We start from the raw sequence: 23,375 nt of genomic DNA, 5'->3' as shown, positions 1-23,375 counted from the left end.
GTAACGCTGCCGGATATATTTCAGTGTAACGTCGCTGGATATATTTCAGTGTAACGTCGCCGGATAGATTTCAGTGTAACGCTGCTGGAGATATTTCAGTGTAAAGTCGCCTAATATATTTCAGTGTAACGCTGCTGGATAGATTTCAGTGTAACGTCGCCGGATAGATTTCAGTGTAACGTCGCCGGATAGATTTCAGTGTAACGTCGCCGGATAGATTTCAGTGTAGCGTCGCCGGATAGATTTCAGTGTAACGCTGCTGGAGATATTTCAGTGTAACGCTGCTGGATATATTTCAGTGTAAAATTGCTGGATATATTTCAGTGTAAAATTGCTGGATATATTTTAGTATAACACAGTCTTCCTAATGCAGATTACATTTAATGTTTTTCCCTTTAATTATGCAGGTAATGACAAAAACATTACAAACCTTTTCAAATTGAATAAAATTTGCATAAAATCTATTTTTAAAAAACATAAATCCTGGGACATTAAAAAATATGAAAATTCCATAAAAACTATAAACAATGAAATTTGAAAAACATTGCTGCCCTTTATTATCCATTTTTGAAATCCCACTTTGATAAATTTGCATAATCAAATCACTCTTGGCTTGAATATTTGAGGTTTCACTGTAAGTGAAACTCTATAGCTGGCTGAGATGCAAATGATGTGTAATGTGAAGTGTTACCTTAAATGGAATTATAGTAAAGTGTCTATGTATGAAACTGCCCACCCTACCTCACTGACCCCACCCACACGCCCTTCCAGCTCGGTCTAACCCGCCTGTTTGCATGTGAGGGAGTGTTTTAACAGTAACACACACACACACACACACACACACCACACACACACACCACAGACAGATCTACTTCATTCAGATTACATTCCACCTTTCACACACATTCTGTATCAGATAGCAGGAGAATCAGGGGCATAATGGAAGCAGAAGGAAACAGTACAGTGTTTTCCACCTGCCTGGATCAGAAAGAGTGCCAGAACGGCATTGCAGAGAATAATCCATCTTCAGATATGAAGCAAAAAGAGGAGAAGATCCAGAAAAGTTCCCAGGAGGAACCAGGAGAAAAGTCATGCCCAAGAGAGGACGGACCACCGTGCGAGGACGACGTTTTGTGTGACTCATGCATTGAAAGTCCACGCAAAGCCAAGAAGTCGTGCCTGACGTGCCTGGTTTCCTACTGCGAGGATCATCTGAGGCCACATCTGGAAAAGGAGAAGTTTCAGAGCCACCGGCTGGTGGAGCCGCTGAAAGATGTGGAGACTCCCATGTGTGAGATACACAACTTCCCACTGGAGCTGTACTGCTGCGTCGAAACTTGTTGTGTGTGTCAGAAATGTGTGTCCAAGCAACACCATGGACATGAAACCCTGTCCATTACAGAGGCACGTCGGAAAATCGAGGTAAACAAACCATCCATCTTACTGTTCTTTATCTCCAAAAAAACATTTAGTAAACACTTTCTGTACCATCTGGAAGCTCTTAAGTTTTTGGCCTAGATTTTTCTCCTCGATTTTCACAATCCAGGAACTTACTAAATATACTTCTCTTTCTGATATGCTCCATTTTTATGTCTGCAGACTGATCATTCCATCCTGTCCCCATTTTTCTGAATCCTTCTTAGCCAGAAGCGCTTTTTCTCTCCATCTGTCTACCTTCTCTTTCCGTCTGTCTCTCATTCACACCTGGATGCATGTGTCATGATTTCATTTATCACTTTAATTTGTAAAACTACACACCTTGCCCACCTTTACACACCTGATGAGTCTCTGTGCTTTTTAATTACATATACAATTGAGTTACACCCTTTCACACATTCCGCTTCATTCATCTCCTTTGAACAGGCCTGTAATTGGATTAGCGAGATTTGACCTCAGATAAAGAAAAATCCATTCACACGTTGTAAAAGGTCACATGACCAGTGCCTGATTTGTGAGATTGGAATGGGACAGGACTGACAAGTTTGGTAGAGTTAGTGGAGAGTAATTAGTGCCCTGACCACTGCCCTGGTTATTTTGGTGTTGGATTTATGAGCAATGTGTGGTTCGGTTTGGGATTGGCATTTGGATGGTGCTCTAACTGGTTTAGAGTGTTGTATTCAATTGTATTGAAAATTTGGGTGGGGTTTTGGGTAGATTCTATTTTTTCTAGTTTTCTGTTGATTCTATTTCTGGATTTGTGGGTAACGATCAGAGCAGTTAGAACTTTGCATTAATTCTGTGTTGTGTTGCGGCATAGAGATTCTGTTGTGTCAGGCTTTAGGGTGTCGAACATGGTGATGCTACGTTGGGGTTTAGAGTAGAGATCATGCTGATGTTGTGTTGAGGTTTGGAGTAGAGATCATGGTGATGCTACGTTGGGGTTTAGAGTAGAGATCATGCTGATGTTGTGTTGAGGTTTGGAGTAGAGATCATGGTGATGCTACGTTGGGGTTTAGAGTAGAGATCATGCTGATGCTGTGTTGGGGTTTGGAGTAGAGATCAGGTTGATGTGTTGGGGTTTGGAGTAGAGATCATGCTGATGCTGTGTTGGGGTTTGGAGTAGAGATCATGGTGATGCTACGTTGGGGTTTAGAGTAGAGATCATGCTGATGCTGTGTTGGGGTTTGGAGTAGAGATCATGGCGATGTTGTGTTGGGGTTTGGAGTAGAGATCATGGTCATGCTGTGTTGGGGTTTGGAGTAGAGATCAGGTTGATGTGTTGAGGTTTGGAGTAGAGATCAGGTTGATGCTGTGTTGGGGGTTGGAGTAGAGATCAGGTTGATGCTGTGTTGGGGGTTGGAGTAGAGATCAAGGTGATGTGTTGGGGTTTGGAGTAGAGATCAAGGTAATGCTGTGTTGGGGTTTGGAGTAGAGATCATGCTAATGCTATGTTGGGGTTTGGAGTAGAGATCAGGTTGATGTGTTGGGGTTTGGAGTAGAGATCAGGGTGATGCTGTGTTGGGGTTTGGAGTAGAGATCAGGTTCATGTTGTGTTGGGGTTTGGAGTAGAGATCAGGTTCATGTTGTGTTGGGGTTTGGAGTAGAGATCAGGTTCATGTTGTGTTGGGGTTTGGAGTAGAGATCATGGTCATGCTGTGTTGGGGTTTGGAGTATAGATCAGGGTAATGATGAGAATAGGCCTTTTTAACAAATTGCTTTTGTATTCACTTTAGTTATTTGCATAAGGGCTGTGGCTGCTGGGTGGGTCAGAGAGACAGTTTTTACCCAAATTGTTTCACATTTGAACCCCTGTAATGTGTGGAATCATTCAAAATCTTACATGTTTTAGTCAGACATAGGCTAAAGGGCTAAAGGGCTAATAGGTTGTTTCAGAATGTTTCCATGTTGCTCATATACAGTCCTCTCCAAAAGTATTGGAACAGCAAGGCCAGATCTTTTGTTTTTGATATACACTGAAGACTTTTGGGTTTGAGATCAAACGATGAATATGAGATTAAAGATCAGAATTTCAGCTTCATTTCCTTATATTTGCATCTAGATGTGTTAAACAAGTGGCACCTTTGGTGGCAGACCACACAGTTTTTTGGTGAGCACAAATATAGGAACTGATAGTTTTAAGTAAATGAAAGTAAATAATACTTAATATTTGGATGGATATTTCTTGCCTGCAATAACTGCATGAAGCTGGTGACCCACTGACATCACCAAACTGTTGCATTCTTCACAAATGTCTTCAGTGTGTAGCAAAAACAAAAGCATTGGCCTTGCTGTTATGATACTTTCAGAGGGGACTGTATATACAACAATGAATTCGTCTGTCAACAAATCGACTGTCAGAGGTTCTTGATTTGACCTTGTTTTGTCAGTAAGAATGTACTGGTATCCAGTAATTTGTTATTTGAGTTTTTAAAATATCCAAAAACAGGTCAAACTTGTCCAACTTTTTCGCCTTAGCAACATGAGACTGAACATGACCAAGTCAGAGAGACCATTAAACTAAATAAAAAAAAAAAAAGATGAGAGGAGAATTTGCAGAAGCAGATTGTTCTCCAAAAACCGAATTCACGTCCTTGCATTGAGAAGGTAGAGTTTTCAGCTCACATGACTCTCTAAATCTGTTGGCTTGTCTTTAATGAGTTACCTAGTGAATGTAAAGAAAGGCATTTTCCCTGATTTCCTGTAGCCATGAGGTCTGTGTGGACCTGTCTGAGGAATGCAAACCCTCCCACAACATGTTAACACATTCCTCTCAGATTACCACTTTAGAGGCAAAAAGATCCCGAAGATTACGATCTGAGACCTCGCGAGACTCGTGTCTCACCCCGGAGGAGAGTGTGTAGTTATTAAAGACCATCACAGACCATTATTATCCAATGGAACAACACAAAGATCTTTCTTGTATAGTCATTTGATCTGATCATGAAAGCATGAAATTGATGCTGTGCCCTTAGTCCCAGTGCAACGTGTTTATACACATGTGTGTGTGAATGTCCACAGAAAGAGCTGCAGGATAAACAGACAGAGCTGGCGAAGACGCTGACAGCAGCTGAGAACTCCATCAACAAACTGCAGAGCTGCTTTCTCTCTGTAGAGGTACACTTACGTTCAATATTTACAGACAACGCTGCACAGGAAGTGGGTGTCTCACCATTCCTGTCCATCAGGTCCGGGGGCTGCGACTGATCAGCTGATGTTTCAAACAAATCCTTACACTAATGCTCAAGAAGAGAAAGGTTGCTTTATGTAAACAGAAGAACTCTGAAAGCAGCATTAAAACAAATGAGGATGTTGAGGCATTTGAATTAGAGTGTAAACATTAAAACATTGCTGCAAGTGCTAAAATTAGTTATATACAAAGCATATGGACTTGGAATGGATTTGGATAAAGTCCATGACTAGAGCTTAGCTCAAGGCATTTAGGATACAGTCCACATACAGCTCTGTGCAAAAGTCTTAGGCATGTGCAAAGAAATGCTGTAGAGCAAAGATGCCTTCAAAAATAATGAAATTAAATGTTTAAAATAAAACAGTATTTAAAATAAAGCAGTATCTGAGGTGCAGTGTGTGCAGTTTTATAAGGAAATGAGCTGGAAGTGTTACTGAGCATCTTGCAGAAGCAGCCACAGTTCTTCTGGAGACTTTGACTGTCGACTCGCTTCTTATTTCTGCAGCGAAACCCAGCAGCCTTCATTATGTTTTTATCTGAAAAGTGTCTCTTATGGAATCTGCTGCTTTCTTTACTGACATACAAACATTTTTCTGTAACATTTCATTCTGTGCTGGAAAACTAATGTTTGGAATCTAAAATGATTTTGTACTGAATCAATAATGTAGAAGTCAGAAAATAAACATCTATAACAAAGATTGTACTAAAAACAAAGAGGTGCCAAGACTTTTGCACATTACTGTATATATCGATATAGAGTGCGTTCAGATAGAAAGGGACTGTTTTTGAATTTCCACACTAAATCTTCTTGCCATTAATAAAACAAACTGACGACAAACACATGACAAATTTCTGAAATCCTCAGTGTTTAGTAATTTGGGACACGTCCTGTATCTTCATTGGTTTAGGACTTTACACTCATCCTGACTGACACGTTTAAAACATTATTTATTTGAAGCATTTTCATGTCAACGCAGGAATCCGCGCAGTGGAACTCCATTTCCCAAAGTGCACCACAGCCTTCAAACATGGCCGCCAAGGACTCCATTTCCCAACTCACACACTCACTGTTATGTTCAAGCTCCCTGCATTTTTAATCACACACACCTGGATGCAATCACACACACACACACACACACACACACACACACACTATATAAGCAATCACAAAACACACACTCACTGCTCAGTGTTGATCTGTTCACCTGACATACCAAGCCTTGTTGAACCCGTGCGTGATATTCTGCTTTTTGATTCTGTTTTTTTTTCCCTGCTAACTTTGTTGATCACCTGAGCTTCTGATTCGGATTTGTTTGCCCTCCCTTTTAAAATAAAGCGCCTCCTGCAACTGCAGCCGTCTCTACCGCCTGACAAACATACGTATTCATGGCAGCAATAAATTAAGATTCAGGAACAGGATTTGAAAACATTTTCTTTAAATCTATCATCAACATATTCTACTAAACATTGTAGTAGAATTGACTATTGACTATATTAAGATGTTAGCGTGAGTAACATTCTGATATTCTAGCCGCATCTTTCCGAACTGCTGCTCATGCTGCATCACAGGGTGGTGTAACACACTCAGAGGAAAGTGCTATCTACCCTCTTCCACATACATGAGCTCACAGATGCCTGTGATTGGCTAGTGTCTCTGTGATTGACAGGGGGACAACAGGGAATTTTCTGTTGCACCACTTGGGAGCAGTATAATTCATTCTTATAGCAATAATATTTTATAATTTACTTCTTGCAGTAGCAGGTTAACACAGTATTTAAAAAATAAATCAGCATCAGTCTCAAAAATTATATGAACACAGTATACACAGTAAACATCTCGGCATATTCAGTAGAAGGTCTGAGTAACATTCTATATTTCTCAGACTAAATTATTCCCCTGATTATTACGGTGTTTTACAAAAACACGCAAAATCCATCAACGCATCAGTTAACCACAGTTGTGCGCTGTTTCATGCGTCTCTTCATTATATCTCTTCACTTCTCCTCTCTCTGTTTAATGAAGTTTTGTGATTTGGGAGATCTTGAATATGATTAAAATAAAAATCTGTACATGATTTGAACTCCCTTTATGATTATTTTGTAAAAGTAGTGCATGTTATGTACATTTGGATCATAAATCTGTATATAAATATTAGTCATGATTTTTTTATAACCTTCTGAAAAAAAAAAAACATGAGTTATAACATGAGTTTTGACTTTCAGTTAACAGTTCAGAAGATTTACCTGTCCCAGTTTACCTGAAGTCCTAACACGTACACCTGAATTCACCAAATATATATAAACTAAATCGTTATTAGAATCTCATTATTTGAGAGTGAGTGTGTAACTTGTTATAACCTGTAACTTTCATTTTCTTGTCAATTTAATGTTTAACAGCCGGATGTAAAGCAAACAGCGCTGTTGAATTCTGGACTGTTGATTAATTTTCTATAACAGCAGCTCTGACAGTTGTGCAGCTGCAAATCACATGGTTTATATACATTAACGCGCTCGTTCTAATACGTTATCGTTTCTATAGCAACAGCTCGTTCACAGGGACGTGTACAACGCACGCTCCACTGATAATAAAAACTTGTGTTAAGTTTTCAAGGAGATGTTTATTTAACATTTATGGAAGGAGTCTCCAGTGTCAGCGCTTTGTAACAGTCAGAGGTAAAGCTGTAACTTTAAGTTTTTCAACATCTTCAGGACACAATGTCAAATGTAACTACAAATGGATAAAAAGTATGATGTGTCATTGTTTAATAAATAGAAAATTGTAATCGTTGGTAAGTTTCTGTGGTGTAAGAGGAATAAAACACTCGCTGTTATGAGGAAAATATTCAACGTCAGGGTGGTAAGAGTAACTCCGCTTCATCACACCACGCTGTCACTCAGTGTTTTACAGTAACACACACACACACACACACACACACACAGTGTTTATTAATTACATAATGCTTCTACAAAAAGTCACAGTGGCCTGAGGTTCATTCTACTGACTCACAATATAACTGAATTAGTCATAGTTAGAGGAATGTGTGTGTGTGTGTGTGTGTGTGTTGCTTTATTCATATAGACTTCAGTGCTTTGTTCAAAGGTTGCTGCCTGAGGTTGCAACTCAACTCTATCTGTGTGTGTGTGTGTGTGTGTGTGTGTGTGTGTGTAGGGGTGTGTGTGTGAGGTGCGGGCTGTGCTCCAGCAGCAGGTGAGTGTTCTGCAGGCGGGGGTGGAGGAGGTGAGGGCGGAGCTCACCAAGGTGTTGGAGGCGGAGCAGAAACACACACTGGGGCAGGTGGGCGGAGCTCGGCTGTGTGTGGAGCAGCGCTGTGTCGAGTTGAAGAGGGCACACACACACCTGGACAAACTCAGCAAGAGCAAGAACGACGTTGACTTCCTGCAGGTACACTGCTGTGTGTGTGTGTGTGTGTGTGTGTGTGTGTGTATGTATTCTGTCTATGTGGCTCACAAGTTGGCATACACACCATTTTATAATTTTTTTCAAAACAATTTCCTGCAGAACTTTATGAGGACCATTTTGTGTGTGGGTGTGTGTGTGGGTGTGTGTGTGGGTGTGTGTGCAGGAATACTCTCAGTGGAGGAAGATGAACTCGGATGTGTCTCTGCCTGATGTGTGTTTCACTCAGACGGATCGTCTTCAGAGTTTCAGCCGCATCATCACACACACCACGCAGGAGTTGTGTAACACGCTGCTCGCGACATACCGCAACTCACTCAAAGACTTCTGCACAACCGGTTAGAAGCCACCACACACACACACACACACACACACACACACACAGACTAATTTTAACACTAAAATCATAAAAGACTAATATGATGATATGTGAATGAGAAGATGGCGAAGAGTCTCGTATATCACCAGTATATTATTCTCATGTTAATTCTCACGTTAATCGCTGGTTTAATTGAACAAAATGGCTTCCACACTCACTCATTATTCAGCAGCACATAGAATAGCACTTGATCCAGCACAGTCTGTTATTTTACTTTTTATTTATTTTTTCATGTCACAATCTGACAGTTACTCGAGCGCAACTTAATGAAGGTCATAAAATGTGTGTAATGTGTGTGTGAGATGTAGGAGATTTTATCACACTTATAATTCACTATGTTGATTTGTTGAATTAATAAAACAGTGTCAGTGTTTGTGTTAATTCGATGCTGTAAAGAAAACGTGCTCACGGTGTGAAGGATAAGCTGACCTAGCGCTCATCTGCTACACTTACAGAGAAACTTTAACTTCAGATAAATATTTTGTGGATAAAATATTCACTCCTCCGGATAAGCCATGTCTCTGATTAAGACGCGTCTCCTCCGATGTCCTCTGTCTAGAAAACAAACCTTTTTTGTGGACTTTAAAAGGATAATATTATTAGATAATAATTAGTGTGATATTTACATATTTAATTTTGTTCTTGAGTGACATGCCATAGTGTGTCTGAGTGTATTTACAGACAAAATATGAATTCTAAGTTACATCAAACAGTCAGAGGGTGGCGCTGGACTTAACGCTGCTCCTCACTCAAGCCAAAATGACGCAAGAAATAATTTCAATATCAGAATCGAGCGTACCTGAGACACGCCCCTGTTTTAGATAAACTCCGCCCCCATGTGCGTAACTCTCACGTAACTTCTGAATAGCACTTAAGTCTGTGGTTATGTCTGAGGTCTGAATACTGATGTGTGGAATTTCAGTATTAAACCCTCACTGAGTGCTGAACTCAACTCTGAATACAGCACAGAATACACACACACACACACACACACACGCACACAGGTGAAGTGTTAATGACGGTGCTGTGTTCCTGCAGATGATAAACCCGATCAGCCCACAGTTCATCCCCTTAGTCCTGTACAGCAGAACACCACACCGCCTGAGCCGCAGAGCAGAGACGACTTCCTCAAATGTAAGGAAACGAGTGTGTGTGTGTGTGTGTGTGTGTGTGTATGTGTGTGTGTGTGTATGTGTGCACTCTTCTGTAATAATTTGCATGACAAAAAGAGAATTCTAATGATCTTTGCTGGTCTTAACTTCCCATAGAACACATACTTCTCTATGTCTCTCTGACTCTCTCTCTCTCTCACACACACACACACACACACACACTCATACACACACACACACACGCATCATAAAACACAATATGCTAAAACATCCAAGTGCACTATCAACACTTTCAATTTAAACAGTCATTAAAAAACTCATCAAACTTTTTTTCCTCAGTTGATCCTCACTGCTCAATTAACTATTATTAAGTTTACAGAATAAAATAAAAATATATATTTAAAAAAACTAAAATTAATTTAATTGACTCAAACAGCAAAGTTTCAATTTAAAACACTAGGTGTGATAAATCACTCAAACAGCAGCTGAATCAGCTGATCAGACTAATCTGAGACTGTCCTAATGGGTGTGGCCTAATATTCTAATGAGCATGCTTGATTGACAGCCCTTTGTCTGAGACTCCGCCTGCAACGCCACTCAAGCAACTCAGTCAGGATCCGTGTAGCCAAAACCCTATTATAGCGCACAGACATTCGTACAAAATCGTTTAGGATTTCCTAAACTCGTAAAAATCGTTACGAGGCGAAACTGTTAAAACGATTAAAACTGTAAGTTCAAATTAAACCCCATTTAAATATTTAAATAAAGTCTAAATAAAAATGATCTGTTCATAGCTAATGCCAACTTTATGCTAGCGAAATTCCCAAAAGAGGCTAATATACTCCAACACGAGCCTCCTCTTTACGAAACGTCAGAATGGATTGTTTGTAATAAATAAGAAAGGAATTGACGACTATTTTAATGATTTTGCGCCTCATTTGAAAAAAAGTATGATTTATCCGCACTAAAAAATTAAAAGAAACTTAAAACCTTTCATTATGAATCTGACCCGAGTCCTCTTCTATCGCAATGATGTCGCAATGAATCATAGGACTTTCGGTCCAAGATGAGATTGGGTGGAGCTTATGTAAATTTCTCCAGTGTTAGCCACGCCCACTTTTCCATTGAAAGGTCGGTAACAGTGGTCCAGTTCACGCAGCTGTTATAAAGACTAACCTCGTGCCTGAGTCAGTGAAGTCACGGTGTAACGTAGTGAATGTTCAGGCTGCATCTGTATCTTCTAAACTTTCTTTCCTTCTCAGATGCATCTCCGTTAACGTTTGATGGTAACACGGTGCACCAGTTCCTGCGTGTGACTCAGAATGGCAGGAAGTTAACCAACACCACGCCCTGGCAGCACAGCTACCCTGAGCATCCCGAGCGCTTCGAGCACTGGAAGCAGGCGCTGGCGGCTCAGAGCTTCTCCTCAGGGCGCCATTACTTTGAGACGGACCTGAGTGGCGCAGGTGTCCACGTCGGCGTGACGTACGTGGGGATCCCACGCCAGAGCGACCAAACCGAAGCGTGCCTCACAGACAGCAGCGTCTCCTGGTGTGTTCAGTGGAGTGGGCGTGGCTTCTCGGCCTGGCACGGCGGCGTGGAAACCCCCCTGAACGCCCCCAAGGCCACGAGGCTGGGTGTGTACGTGGATTTCTGGTGTGGCACGGTGGCGTTTTACAGCGTGGGTGGAGAACCAGAAGGAGGGATGGAGCTGCTGTATCGGTACAAGACGGAGCTGAGAGAGCCGCTCTACCCCGCTGTGTTCCTCCCAAAGAAGGAGAACATTGTGGTGCTGGTGGAACCGGGAGACGAACTTCCACTCAAGAGCCCCTCACCGCCATGTTCTCCACCGTGATGCACATCATTTAACACTATTGTTATCATATCATTACCTAACTTTTTTTCTGAGGACTAATGTCCCATCCTTACTTATACGTACACTATATGGCCTAAAGTTTGTGGACACCTGACCATCACGCTTATATGTTCTTGGTGAACGTCCCATTCCATATTTTATCCCCCTTAGCTGTTATAATGAGCTCCACTCTTCTGGGAAGCTTTCCACTAGATGTTGGAGTGTGGCTGTGGGGATTTGTGTTCATTCAGCTACAAGAGCATTAGTGAGGTCAGGCGCTGATGTTGGGGTGTCGAGGAGGTCTGGGGTTCAGTCGGTGTTCCAGTTCATCCCAAAGGTGTTCAGTGGGGTTGAGGTCAGGGCTCTGTGCAGGACACTCGAGTTCTTCCACTCCAACCTTCACACACCATGTCTTCATGGAGCTCGCTTTGTGCACAGGGGCATCGTCATGCTGGAACAGGTTTGAGTCTCTTAGTTCCAGTGAAGGGAAACTTTGAAGCTACAGCACACAGAGACGTTCTATACAACTGTGTGCTTCAGACTTTGTGGCAACCGTTTGGAGAAGAAGCACATACAGGTGTGATGGTCAGGGGTGCACAAACTTTTGGCCATATAGTGTATATCTTTGAAACTAAAGTTATTAGTCCTCTGTTTCAAAACATTCTCACGCACACAAACGGAGCGAAATTAAACTGCAAACATGTTAACAAATAAGAAATTACAGAGAACATTCATAACACGCAAAACACACGCAATGTGACGTCATGCGTTTTCAAAAACATAGAAAACACTATAAGAGAAAAAAAACATCTGTATACATGTGGACAGGGTCTTAAGTACATCGTTTATCGAGACAGAAAATGTTTCTGACAGGAAAAATACTGTGATTACACACAGATTTAGTGTCACGTGACAGGATTTTTGTTACACGCCTCTCCTCCAACAAACACAGCTGGACTGAGGAGGAGACGAAAATATCGCATAGCTCAGTTCCAGAAAATAACATTACATCTGTATTTGTATTTGAGGGAAACGTCATCGCATGTGATCATGTGACCAGGCGCTTCATTGTCTGTGCACGCTGTTCAGTGTGATTTGCCGAGACAGAAGAATGATTTTAAAAAAAAAACCACCTGGAAACTGTTCATATATTCATCAGCAGTCTGTAGATTCGGTTCTGTTTCCGTCCCCTGTGTGAGTGAGCGAGAGATGGAAAAGCGAGGGATGAAAAATAAAAGAACTGCTTCCTGTTTCAATAAAAGAGTTTATCATGAATGGAAACAAGCTGCCATTTTTTTACCACAGTTTTGTATTATTCACACACACACACACACACACACACACACACACACACACACACATATGTAAGATTCCTATGGTGCATGCTCATATATATGCATAATATCATGCCAGAATTATGATACACTCCTGAACCTTACAATTTCCAGAGCCGATTTAAAATCTCACCACAAATGAGTCGGACATAAGAAGGAGAAATCAGACACCAGGGCCGTCGGGGCAGCAGCATGTAATGACAACGAGAGCTCGAGCCTGTTCTCAGAATTATTACTCTGATTCTTCTCAAAATCTGCTTCATTAACTCAAATTCAAACTCCATTCAGGTTTACTCTCAGGATCTACGCTTGCTAAATCTCAAGATCTACTCATTCAATGTTAGAATCTACTCAGTAAATCTCATGATCTACTCTCGTTAAATCTCAGGATCTACTCTCATTAAATGTTAGAATCTACTCTCGTTAAATCTCAGGATCTACTCTCATTAAATGTTAGAATCTACTCTCGTTAAATCTCAGGATCTACTCTCATTACATGTTAGAATCTACTCTCGTTAAATCTCAGGATCTACTCTCATTACATGTTAGAATCTACTCTCGTTAAATCTCAGGATCTACTCTCATTAAATGTTAGAATCTACTCTCGTTAAATCTCAGGATCTACTCTCAGTAAATGTTAGAATCTACTCTCGTTAAATCTCAGGATCTACTCTCAGTAAATGTTAGAATCTACTCTCGTTAAATCTCAGGATCTACTCTCAGTAAATGTTAGAATCTACTCATTAAATTTTGGAATCTACTCTCATTAAATCTAGGGATCTACTTTTGTTACATCTCAGAATACCTTTGTTAACTCTCAGGATATATGTTTGTTAAATGTCTGATTATTCTCTGGTTAAACCTCAGGATCTACTCATTAAATATCAGAATCTGGGATCCACTACAGACAGACAGATACGATTTACCAGCAGCTGATGACTTTCTCAATGAGGAATCTGTAAACCTTGTTGCAGCACATTACAACATCCCACTTTGTAAAGAGGAGATCCTGGTAGCGAAAGAGTTCCTGGCAAAAAAGAAGAAAGAGGTGCTATCTCTTTCTCCGTGCTTACAAACTCCTTGATCCTGATGTGTTTCCCATCCGGAGCTTGTTTCTTCAAGCAGCACTTCCAATACCTGTCATTTAGTGCATTGCATCATCTACACACGTGGCTTAGGTGAATAATGGGCCAGAACAGACTCTCTGATGATTCCACCTTCAAATAAAAAATAAGACAGAAAGATAAGCAGAGGCTCATATATAAGATCACAGAACAGAAACAGAAAAATCTTAAGAAGAATCATAAAGAAGGAGAGAAAAGTCATCAAGAGCAGGCAGTAGACGAGACACAAGCAGCAGGAAGGACAACAATGAGAGAAGAGAGGAGGAGAGGATGTAGGAAAAGAAAGAAAGAAAGAAAGAACGAAAGAAAGAGACATAGTGAAAACATAAAGAGAGGAGTAATGAGGATCATCCTAAAGTGTGTGTGTGTGTGTGAGAGAGAGAGAAAGAGAGAATGAATTTTTATTAACAGGACTGGTCTGTGATATGATGGAGAAAGAGTCAGAAGACGAATTGAGAGGTGTGTAATGCCTCCTCAACCCTCGTATTAAATTTTCAGCGTACTTTCTCTCAGTAGTGTGTCACTGTCCTTTTATTTCAAGTTTATCTTCTCATCTCGTCCTTGAGAGTAAATGAATATGGCTTATAAATATGAATATATATGAATGTGACTGTTACATATAACTTTGCGTTACTTTGTGTTTATTAATAAACTAGATCTATTGCATAAAAACACTTCTTGCAAAACGTTATATCCAGCCTCGGGGAGAATAATGTTCCCGAACCACTTCCTGTTCTGGATTCTGTTGTAACTGTTATGGGAAATTATCAAATAGTTAGTTCTAAGTAAGTCATAAGTCATTTCTTATATATCATAGTATATATATATTATATATATTATTGGATGTTATTATATAATTATATTAGATATATACAGCTCTGTGCAAAAGTCTTAGTCACATGTAAAGAAATGCTGTAGAGGAAAGACGCCTTCAAAAATAATGAAATTAAATGTTTCTACATTAAAAAAAATCCTATAAAGAGCAGTAAACAGTAATAAATGAAACAAAGTCAGTATTTAATGTGACGATCCTTCACTTTAAATAAATAAAGCAGTATCTGAGGTGCAGTGTGTGCAGGTTTATAAGGAAATGAGCTGGAAGTGTTACTGAGCATCTTGCAGAAGCAGCCACAGTTCTTCTGGAGACTTTGACTGTCGACTCGCTTCTTATTTCTGCAGCGAAACCCAGCAGCCTTCATTATGTTTTTATCTGAAAAGTGTCTCTTATGGAATCTGCTGCTTTCTTTACTGACATACAAACATTTTTCTGGAACATTTCATTTTGTGCTGGAAAACTAATGTTTGGAATCTAAAATGTTTTTGTACTGAATCAATAATGTAGAAGTCAGAAAATAAACATCTATAACAAAGTTTGTACTGAAAAAAAAACAGGGTGCCAAGACTTTTGCATTTTTGGGTGTTAGAACTAAAATGGAAGTGGGGAAAAAAAAAAGAAAAGACGAAGAAGAAGCTAAATTTAATAAGCAAAAATATATTTAATAAGCAAAGTTATCACATTGTAATTTCTGTATTGGTATATTATTAATTATTATGATAATTAGATCTAAATAGCAGCAGATTCACAAGTTGTTTATTTAATTAATTAATTAAGAAGGATTAATTGACTAAGAAGTGTGCTTTCTTTCTCACCTCTTTACTCATCTCACTTTATTACATTCTGTGTTTATTTTGATGCTCGTCAGAAATAATCGAGTCTCGGAGTGGAGTAAAAGCTGAAAAGGTTTAATCAGGTGAATTATTTTACAATAATAGAATACGAGAAGATAAAAAGAAAATAATGCTCCTGAATCACAGCAATAAAGACTGAAAGCTACGTTTAAAGTGCGATTAAACAACACGGTGCAAATCAGAGATTTATCAAAAATAAAAAAAATAACGTGACGTGAGAAGGTGTGGGAGGAGGGAGGAAGAGCGGCGCTAGTCGAGGGGCGGGGACGAGGGGGCGGTTCTGCTGCTGAGGACGTGGACGAGCTGATGGAGGAGCGTCAGGACAGATTGCTGAAACTCTCTCTGCTGTCGTCTGGCCTGAGCGGCTTCCTCCTGTCGCACGGAGAACTCCTCCTTAATGTGCTGCAGCAGCAGCTGGAAGTGACGCTCCCTCTGCTCATAATCCCGCCTCAGACCCTCCATCTGCTCCTCCTCCAGCTGCCTCATCACCTCCAGCACGTCTCCATCCCGCTTCCTCTTCCCCGGGCGTGGAGCTAATGAGGACAAAATGACACTGCAGTGAGCGCGTCGTGGACCAACAAACCATACGTACTTATACACTCGTACAGAAGAAGGGGCGTGGTCAAGGATTCAGGCATAAATTAGAAAAAAAAATCTATCTAAAAATTTTAACATTTTTTTAAAAGATTTACTTCTAAGATTAAAGATTTTCTTCTAAGATTAAAGTCGTACTCGTCGCTAAGAGCTGCCCCGAGAGCTTTTAACGATGATTTCAGCTGAGAATCTTTTGTCATAAGAAATAAAATTTTATTTTTAAATAAAACAAAAAAGCATGTTTTATTATTTTTAAAATAAAATCAATAGCATGTTTTATTATTTTCAAAATAATAAAACATGCTTTTTATCTTATTTTATTTTATTTATTTTAAAAATAAAACATGCCATTGATTTTATTTTAAAAATAATAAAACATGCTTTTTATTTTATTTTATTTATTTTAAAAATAATAAAACATGATAAAACAGGATACTCATTTTATTTAAAAAAAAATAAAATGTTAATTAATTTATTTTAAACAAAATACTATATATATTTATACATTTTGTTTTAAAAAAATACAACACTATACATTTTAATAAAAAATTTATTTTAAATAGCTACATAAATACAAACAGATCAATTTTATCTCTAAAAAAATAAACCGGTTTATTGATTTTATTTAACACTAAAACATTGCGTTTATTTAAAAAGAAATGTGCTATTTTATTATTTTAGAAATAAAATGCTATTTATTTTATTAAAAAAATAAATAAATAAAACCCTAATTCATTTATTTATTTTAAAAACAAAATTTGCTATTTTATATTTTTAAAAATACAACACTATTAATTTTATTTAAAAAAAAATATTTTAAATATAAATCACACTATTCAATTGTTTTGAAACAAAAATAAAATTGTCTTTTTCTTCACTTTTAATATAAAACAGCTAATTATTTTATAATAATGAAGCAGTGTAGCTTCAGCGTGTGAGGCGCCGCTGCACAGAGAGCTTAAATTTCTTTTAGTTTGTATTTTTTAAACGTTTTCTTTATGTTTAAGCCGAAACTGGAGTTAAAAGTCAATCCAGACGTGGAGTTCTGTTGGGTTTTGTTATTCGCTCAGTAAAGGAACTCAGTGAGAGTGAAGAGAGAGAGAGAGAGAGAGAGAGAGAGAGAGAGACGCGTGTGAGTGAAGGTGAAGAGTGATGTCACCTCGGAGGCGTGGCTGAGCGGGCGGGCGGCAGGTGGGGCGGCAGGTGGGGCGGCAGGTGGGGCGGCAGGTGGGCCTGCTGGGGGCGGCGGGGGAGCCGAAGCTGAGCTCTGAGTACTGATCGTCTGTAAAATACACATCGAACATCCGTACATAAACCAAGAGTTTAATCAAAAGTGAAAATCCACAACGTTCTTCTACATAAAATATTCATTTCTTTATTTTTACACGATCGATCCGTCTCACATTCAGACTGAAATATTCATCATATAGCTTCTCTTTTCACTTTCTTAATTTTATTTCCTCTTCCATTTTTCCCTTCTTTCTCTCCCTCCCTCCCTCTATCTGTCTCTCTCTCAATCTCACTCTCATTATCTCTGTTTCTCTCTCCCTCTCTCTCCTTCTATCTCTGTTTCTCTCTCTCTCTCCCTCCTTCTATCTCTATGTCTATCTCTCTCTCAATCTCACTCTCTCTCTCCCTCTCTCCATCTCTCTCTCTCCCTCCCTCTACCTCTCTGTCTCTCTCTCAATCTCACTCTCATTCTCCCTCCCTCTATCTTTCTCTCTCTTTCTCCCTCCCTCCCTCTATCTCTGCCTCTCTGTCTCTCTCTCAGTAAGAAATGTAACTAGTAATATAAACTCCTTGTTGTCCTCCTGAGGGTATGAGGGTGGTTTTAAAGGGGGCGTGGCCTAACTTTATTGAACGTATTAGAAATGATTTGCATAATAACAATATAGCGTTATAAAAAAAGTGATAACTGTGGAACTAGAATTCCTTTTTCTCTCAGTTCCAATGACGGAAAGTGAAACGTGATTGTAATTTTAATGATAACTTTTAAACGTAAACGAGTGTTTGTGACGTTCAACGGTTCCCTTGTTTATGAAGAACAGACAGAACTGTGTTTATTTAACATTGATGGAAGGAGTCTCCAGTGTCAGCGCTTTGTAACAGTCAGAGGTAAAGCTGTAACTTTAAGTAAATGTAACTATAAATGGATAAAAAGTATGTCATGTTGATCTTTAATAAATATACATTTGTAATTGTTGGTAAACTGCTGTGGTGCAAGAGGAATAAAACACACAGGGACGTGCTGTTAGAGGAAAATAATCAACTATATCATCATTTTATATATATATTTGTTTTAAATATAAAGTATATACATATTTACACACACACACACACACACACACACACACACACACACACACGTTTCTTTTTTTGTCTTTAAAATGTATAAGACACGGATAAAACCACAATGAATATTTTATCAAAAATCATTTTATTACAAACATAACATAATTGTAAATAAAAATATTTTATTAAAAATATATATATTTTTTAATTACGACATCATAATATTACAATTATTCCTAATAAAAACGTTTCATTAAAAATGACTAATATTTTATTTAATTATAAAAAATAGAAAACTACTTTAATAAACTATTTTAATCTTACTAGCATTTTATAATAAGAGTAAAATCATTATTTATTATAAATAATATTATAATTATTAGATGTTGAGAGAGGTGTTAATCAATCAACATATCCATCAATCAATTCGCTGCTGAAAAAAACAATAGAAATTCTAATGGTTTCCACTACAAATACCATTACAAACCATCAGCTAACCATTAAAACCATTTCTGGTCCTTAATGGCATCCACTAGACACAACATGCCACCAATACAATCCCCATTATAACCATTAAAACCATTACAATCCCCATTATAACCATTAAAACCAATACAATCCCCATTATAACCATTAAAACCATTACAGTTCCCATTATAACCATTAAAACCATTACAGTCCCCATTATAACCATTAAAACCATTACAATCCCCATTATAACCATTAAAACCATTACAATCCCCATTATAACCATTAAAACCATTACAATCTCCATTATAACCATTAAAACCATTACAGTTCCCATTATAACCATTAAAACCATTACAATCCCCATTATAACCATTAAAACCAATACAATCCCCATTATAACCATTAAAACCATTACAGTCCCCATTATAACCATTAAAACCATTACAATCCCCATTATAACCATTAAAACCATTACAATCCCCATTATAACCATTAAAACCAATACAATCCCCATTATAACCATTAAAACCATTACAGTCCCCATTATAACCATTAAAACCATTACAGTTCCCATTATAACCATTAAAACCATTACAGTTCCCATTATAACCATTAAAACCATTACAATCCCCATTATAACCATTAAAACCATTACAATCCCCATTATAACCATTAAAACCATTACAGTCCCCATTATAACCATTAAAACCATTACAATCCCCATTATAACCATTAAAACCATTACAGTTCCCATTATAACCATTAAAACCATTACAATCCCCATTATAACCATTAAAACCAATACAATCCCCATTATAACCATTAAAACCATTACAGTTCCCATTATAACCATTAAAACCATTACAATCCCCATTATAACCATTAAAACCAATACAATCCCCATTATAACCATTAAAACCATTACAGTTCCCATTATAACCATTAAAACCATTACAATCCCCATTATAACCATTAAAACCATTACAATCCCCATTATAACCATTAAAACCATTACAAATTCTGAGGGTTTCTATTGTTTTTTTTCAGCAGCGTTAATTAATCAATTACTTAATTAATTAATAAACATGTTAATTAATGAATTAAATAGTAACCCCTGACCCTCGGTGAAGGACACCACCTCCTCCTCCTCCTCTTCCTCCTCTTCCTCTTCCTCTTCCTCTTCCTCTTCCAGGAAGCCCGTGTGTCGGTCAGTGAGCGGCTCCAGCAGCACGGACACACAGTCCCCGCTCTCCCCGCTCTCCCCGCAGCCCGAGTCCGGACCCCGCTCTCCCCGCTCTCCCAGGATCGCGTCCAGCCTCTCAAACCACTTCCCGCTCCTCCGGTTGGACCCGTTCACCCGGTTATAATCCTTAATCTTCTTATAATCCTGCTTCATCTTCTTGATCTTCTCTCGGCACCGCTGAGGACTGTGCTGGATCCCCATCTCTCCCAGACGAGCAGAAATCTTCTGGTACACTTTCGCGTTCCGGGCTGAAGATTCAAACTCTTTCTGAATGTTCTCCTCCGCGTAGATGTTCAGCAGAGCCTGCACATCTTCATCAGTCCACTTCTCCATGTCTCTAATCCAGTCCCCTGTCCTCAGGAATGTCTCTGTACAACATCAACACTTTTGTTTTGTTTTAAAAATGGCGGCTCTGAGGGCGGGTCATTCAGGACCAATCGCTGCGGAGACTTCCGCCCTGACGTGACGTAAACGCTCCCATTGGCTAAAAAAGCACTTACGTGATTACGTAAACGCAGGTCACGTGATGCATACTCCGCCCTAGTTGACCACAATACAAACAAAAACACAACAAAAAAACAAACAAACAAAAAAAACAAGCGTATATATAATATCATGTTCATAATAACATAATAATGTCTCAGTATTCTATGTTATTAATTACATTAATTATTAATCATTAATAATAATAATAATAATAATAATAATAATAATAATGAAGTGCTAGCTAGCTAGCTTGGGGTTGTCACTATAGTAGCTAAACAGCTAGCTAATCTTATTTTAATAAAATAAAGTGTTAAATAAGCTGATGTGTCAGTTCGAAGCATCACTACATGAATTAAATATGGTCTATAAAACTCATATTGATGAACATTTTGACAGAAAGTCCTTAAAAGTTCCACTATTTTATTATATCTACCTCATATTCATTACCTATACATTATACACGTTATATATACTGTATTTGTGTACAGTTTTATCTTCTAGATTGTTTATGAGATGAACACAGTCATCACAATGTCAAACTCCAGCCAAACAGGAAAGTACTAACTCTAAAAAGGTCCCTGGAACTCCCAAACAGGAACTAAAATCAGCCCTGGTTCCTCTTTTGAGTTCCTGAAAAAGTTCCTGCGGTGGAGCGGTATGTTTCCTGTCATTCCTGTCGCTGTTGCTGTATCTCAGACCTGAGGTGGATTTAAAGACCTCAGGTACTGAACACTGTGTCCAAAACAACATGTACTCATCAGGGGGGTTCTCACAACTCCATCAATCATGAAAGAACCCTCTTCTCACACACAGGCTGGAATTACTGACTTCGTTTCTACCTCTGTCACACTCTGGTGCTGAGAAAGTCTGCTGTTTATGTTCCTCATTTCCACAGTAACACATTATTTCTGTTCTCTTTTCATGCAGAAAGGTTCCTCTTTTTTGGCACATTTTTAATAACGCACCAGAATTTCCAAAATGAATAACGGAACAAGCGAAACACCACAAGAACCATGAACTGAGGTTTAATGAATAAATAAATAAAATTAAAAAAATAATAATAATAACATCAGTGTTTGTACAAAAATACAGCAGACAAATGAAAATAAAAAGATTTAATATATGAAATTGTAATGTTTTTATGTTTGTAATGTCCCATTATAACCATTAAAACCATTACAATCCCCATTATAACCATTAAAACCAATACAATCCCCATTATAACCATTAAAACCATTACAATCTCCATTATAACCATTAAAACCATTACAATCCCCATTATAACCATTAAAACCAATAGAATCCCCATTATAACCATTAAAACCATTACAGTTCCCATTATAACCATTAAAACCAATACAATCCCCATTATAACCATTAAAACCAATAGAATCCCCATTATAACCATTAAAACCATTACAATCCCCATTATAACCATTAAAACCATTACAATCCCCATTATAACCATTAAAACCATTACAATCCCCATTATAACCATTAAAACCATTACAGTTCCCATTATAACCATTAAAACCATTACAATCCCCATTATAACCATTAAAACCATTACAGTTCCCATGATAACCATTAAAACCATTACAGTTCCCATTATAACCATTAAAACCATTACAATTCCCATTATAACCATTAAAACCATTACAATCTCCATTATAACCATTAAAACCATTACAATCCCCATTATTTATTATTTAATAATTTCGCCAAAGTGACTTAAATCCAATCCAAATTCCAAAATGTTTATTTATTTATTTTTATTAATTTATTTATATATATATATACAAATAAACACAAGAGCTGAGCTCTCTTAAAGAAAAAAGTAAATAATTTATTTTAAATAAATAAATAAATAAGTAAATACATTTTTAAGCGCAGCGGAAGTAGAAGAAGAAGAAGGTCATAGTTCACGCTGCCACCGGAAGCCAGCCTTGTTCACCGGAAGTGTAGCGCTCCTTCAGCACATAAGAGTTCATAACTATGTTCAGTTTAATGGCGTAATGGCGCTTTAATTATTATTATTATTATTATTATTATTATTATTATTATTATTATTATTATTATTATTATTATTATTACACTTCCGGGTGTGAGTAGGGTGTTATTTTGAAATCTGCACTTCCGGTGTGCTGTAGCTGTAAACAATGCTGAGGATGGTGAGTGTCTCGGATAACATCAGTAAACTCCTGTGTATTTTCTCTTTATTATCTTTATTCGATTGTTTCTTATTTATATAACATTCATATAACATCTGTTTACATCTGTAACTCTTAACTCCCGAGTCTGTAAAGAGAATTTTATTTTATTATTATTTTATTAAGAACACAATAAATAACACAGTATTAACAAGCCACGAGAACAGAGGGAAAGAATCAATAAATAAAAAGTTTTTAAAGGATATAAAGTCATTTATAAACACTAATATTAGTTTTTACTGCTCTAAAGTTTTCTGATTGTGCAAAAGACTCAAAATCACTTTTAAGCTCACATTTGAAGACCAAAAAGACCAAAATTAGAGGTTTGAACATTTATTAATATGGTACTTTGCTAATAAAAATAAAAGATTTATAAAGAAAAAGGTACCATTTCTTCTTTCATATTTAAAAATAAAACAGAAATGACATTTCTATAAATAAAAAACAAGATTGTAGTTCACATAACACATTCAAGAATATCAGAGCAGAATTTAACAAATTTTTTAAAAAAATTTATATTAAAACAAATATAAGGAGATTT

General features: G+C 37.8%; 3 protein-coding genes across 3 annotated transcripts in view; 2 read left to right on the top strand and 1 right to left on the bottom strand.

Annotated features, from left to right (window-relative positions):
• The first annotated feature begins 808 nt into the window (after nt 1-808).
• LOC113524864 (tripartite motif-containing protein 16) lies at nt 809-12,666 on the top strand. Its single transcript, XM_026911226.3, has 6 exons — nt 809-1,422; nt 4,459-4,554; nt 7,797-8,030; nt 8,212-8,383; nt 9,463-9,558; nt 10,799-12,666. Exons 1-6 carry the CDS (start codon nt 940-942, stop codon nt 11,389-11,391), a joined length of 1,674 nt encoding a protein of 557 aa, XP_026767027.3. The 5' UTR covers nt 809-939; the 3' UTR covers nt 11,392-12,666.
• Nucleotides 12,667-15,571: 2,905 nt separating this feature from the next.
• Nucleotides 15,572-20,603, bottom strand: LOC128319599 (uncharacterized). The gene is made up of 3 exons (XM_053238845.1): nt 20,015-20,603; nt 17,292-17,414; nt 15,572-16,071 (listed from the first exon to the last, which is right to left on the bottom strand). Exons 1-3 carry the CDS (start codon nt 20,469-20,471, stop codon nt 15,788-15,790), a joined length of 864 nt encoding a protein of 287 aa, XP_053094820.1. The 5' UTR covers nt 20,472-20,603; the 3' UTR covers nt 15,572-15,787.
• A 1,978-nt stretch (nt 20,604-22,581) lies between these two features.
• The window catches only part of tvp23b (trans-golgi network vesicle protein 23 homolog B (S. cerevisiae)), a 7,273-nt gene continuing 6,479 nt past the window's right edge, over nt 22,582-23,375 (top strand). The window contains exon 1 of the mRNA XM_034309615.2: nt 22,582-22,795. Coding sequence (XP_034165506.2) covers nt 22,784-22,795 — 12 coding nt within the window. The 5' untranslated portion in view covers nt 22,582-22,783. The remainder of the gene's footprint in view (nt 22,796-23,375) is intronic.

The sequence above is a fragment of the Pangasianodon hypophthalmus genome, chromosome 12 (genome assembly GCF_027358585.1).
Source record: "Pangasianodon hypophthalmus isolate fPanHyp1 chromosome 12, fPanHyp1.pri, whole genome shotgun sequence".
Taxonomy (NCBI): domain Eukaryota; kingdom Metazoa; phylum Chordata; class Actinopteri; order Siluriformes; family Pangasiidae; genus Pangasianodon; species Pangasianodon hypophthalmus.
The sequence above is the reverse complement of the archived record's forward strand: the minus strand, read 5'-3'. Positions and strand labels throughout refer to the sequence as shown.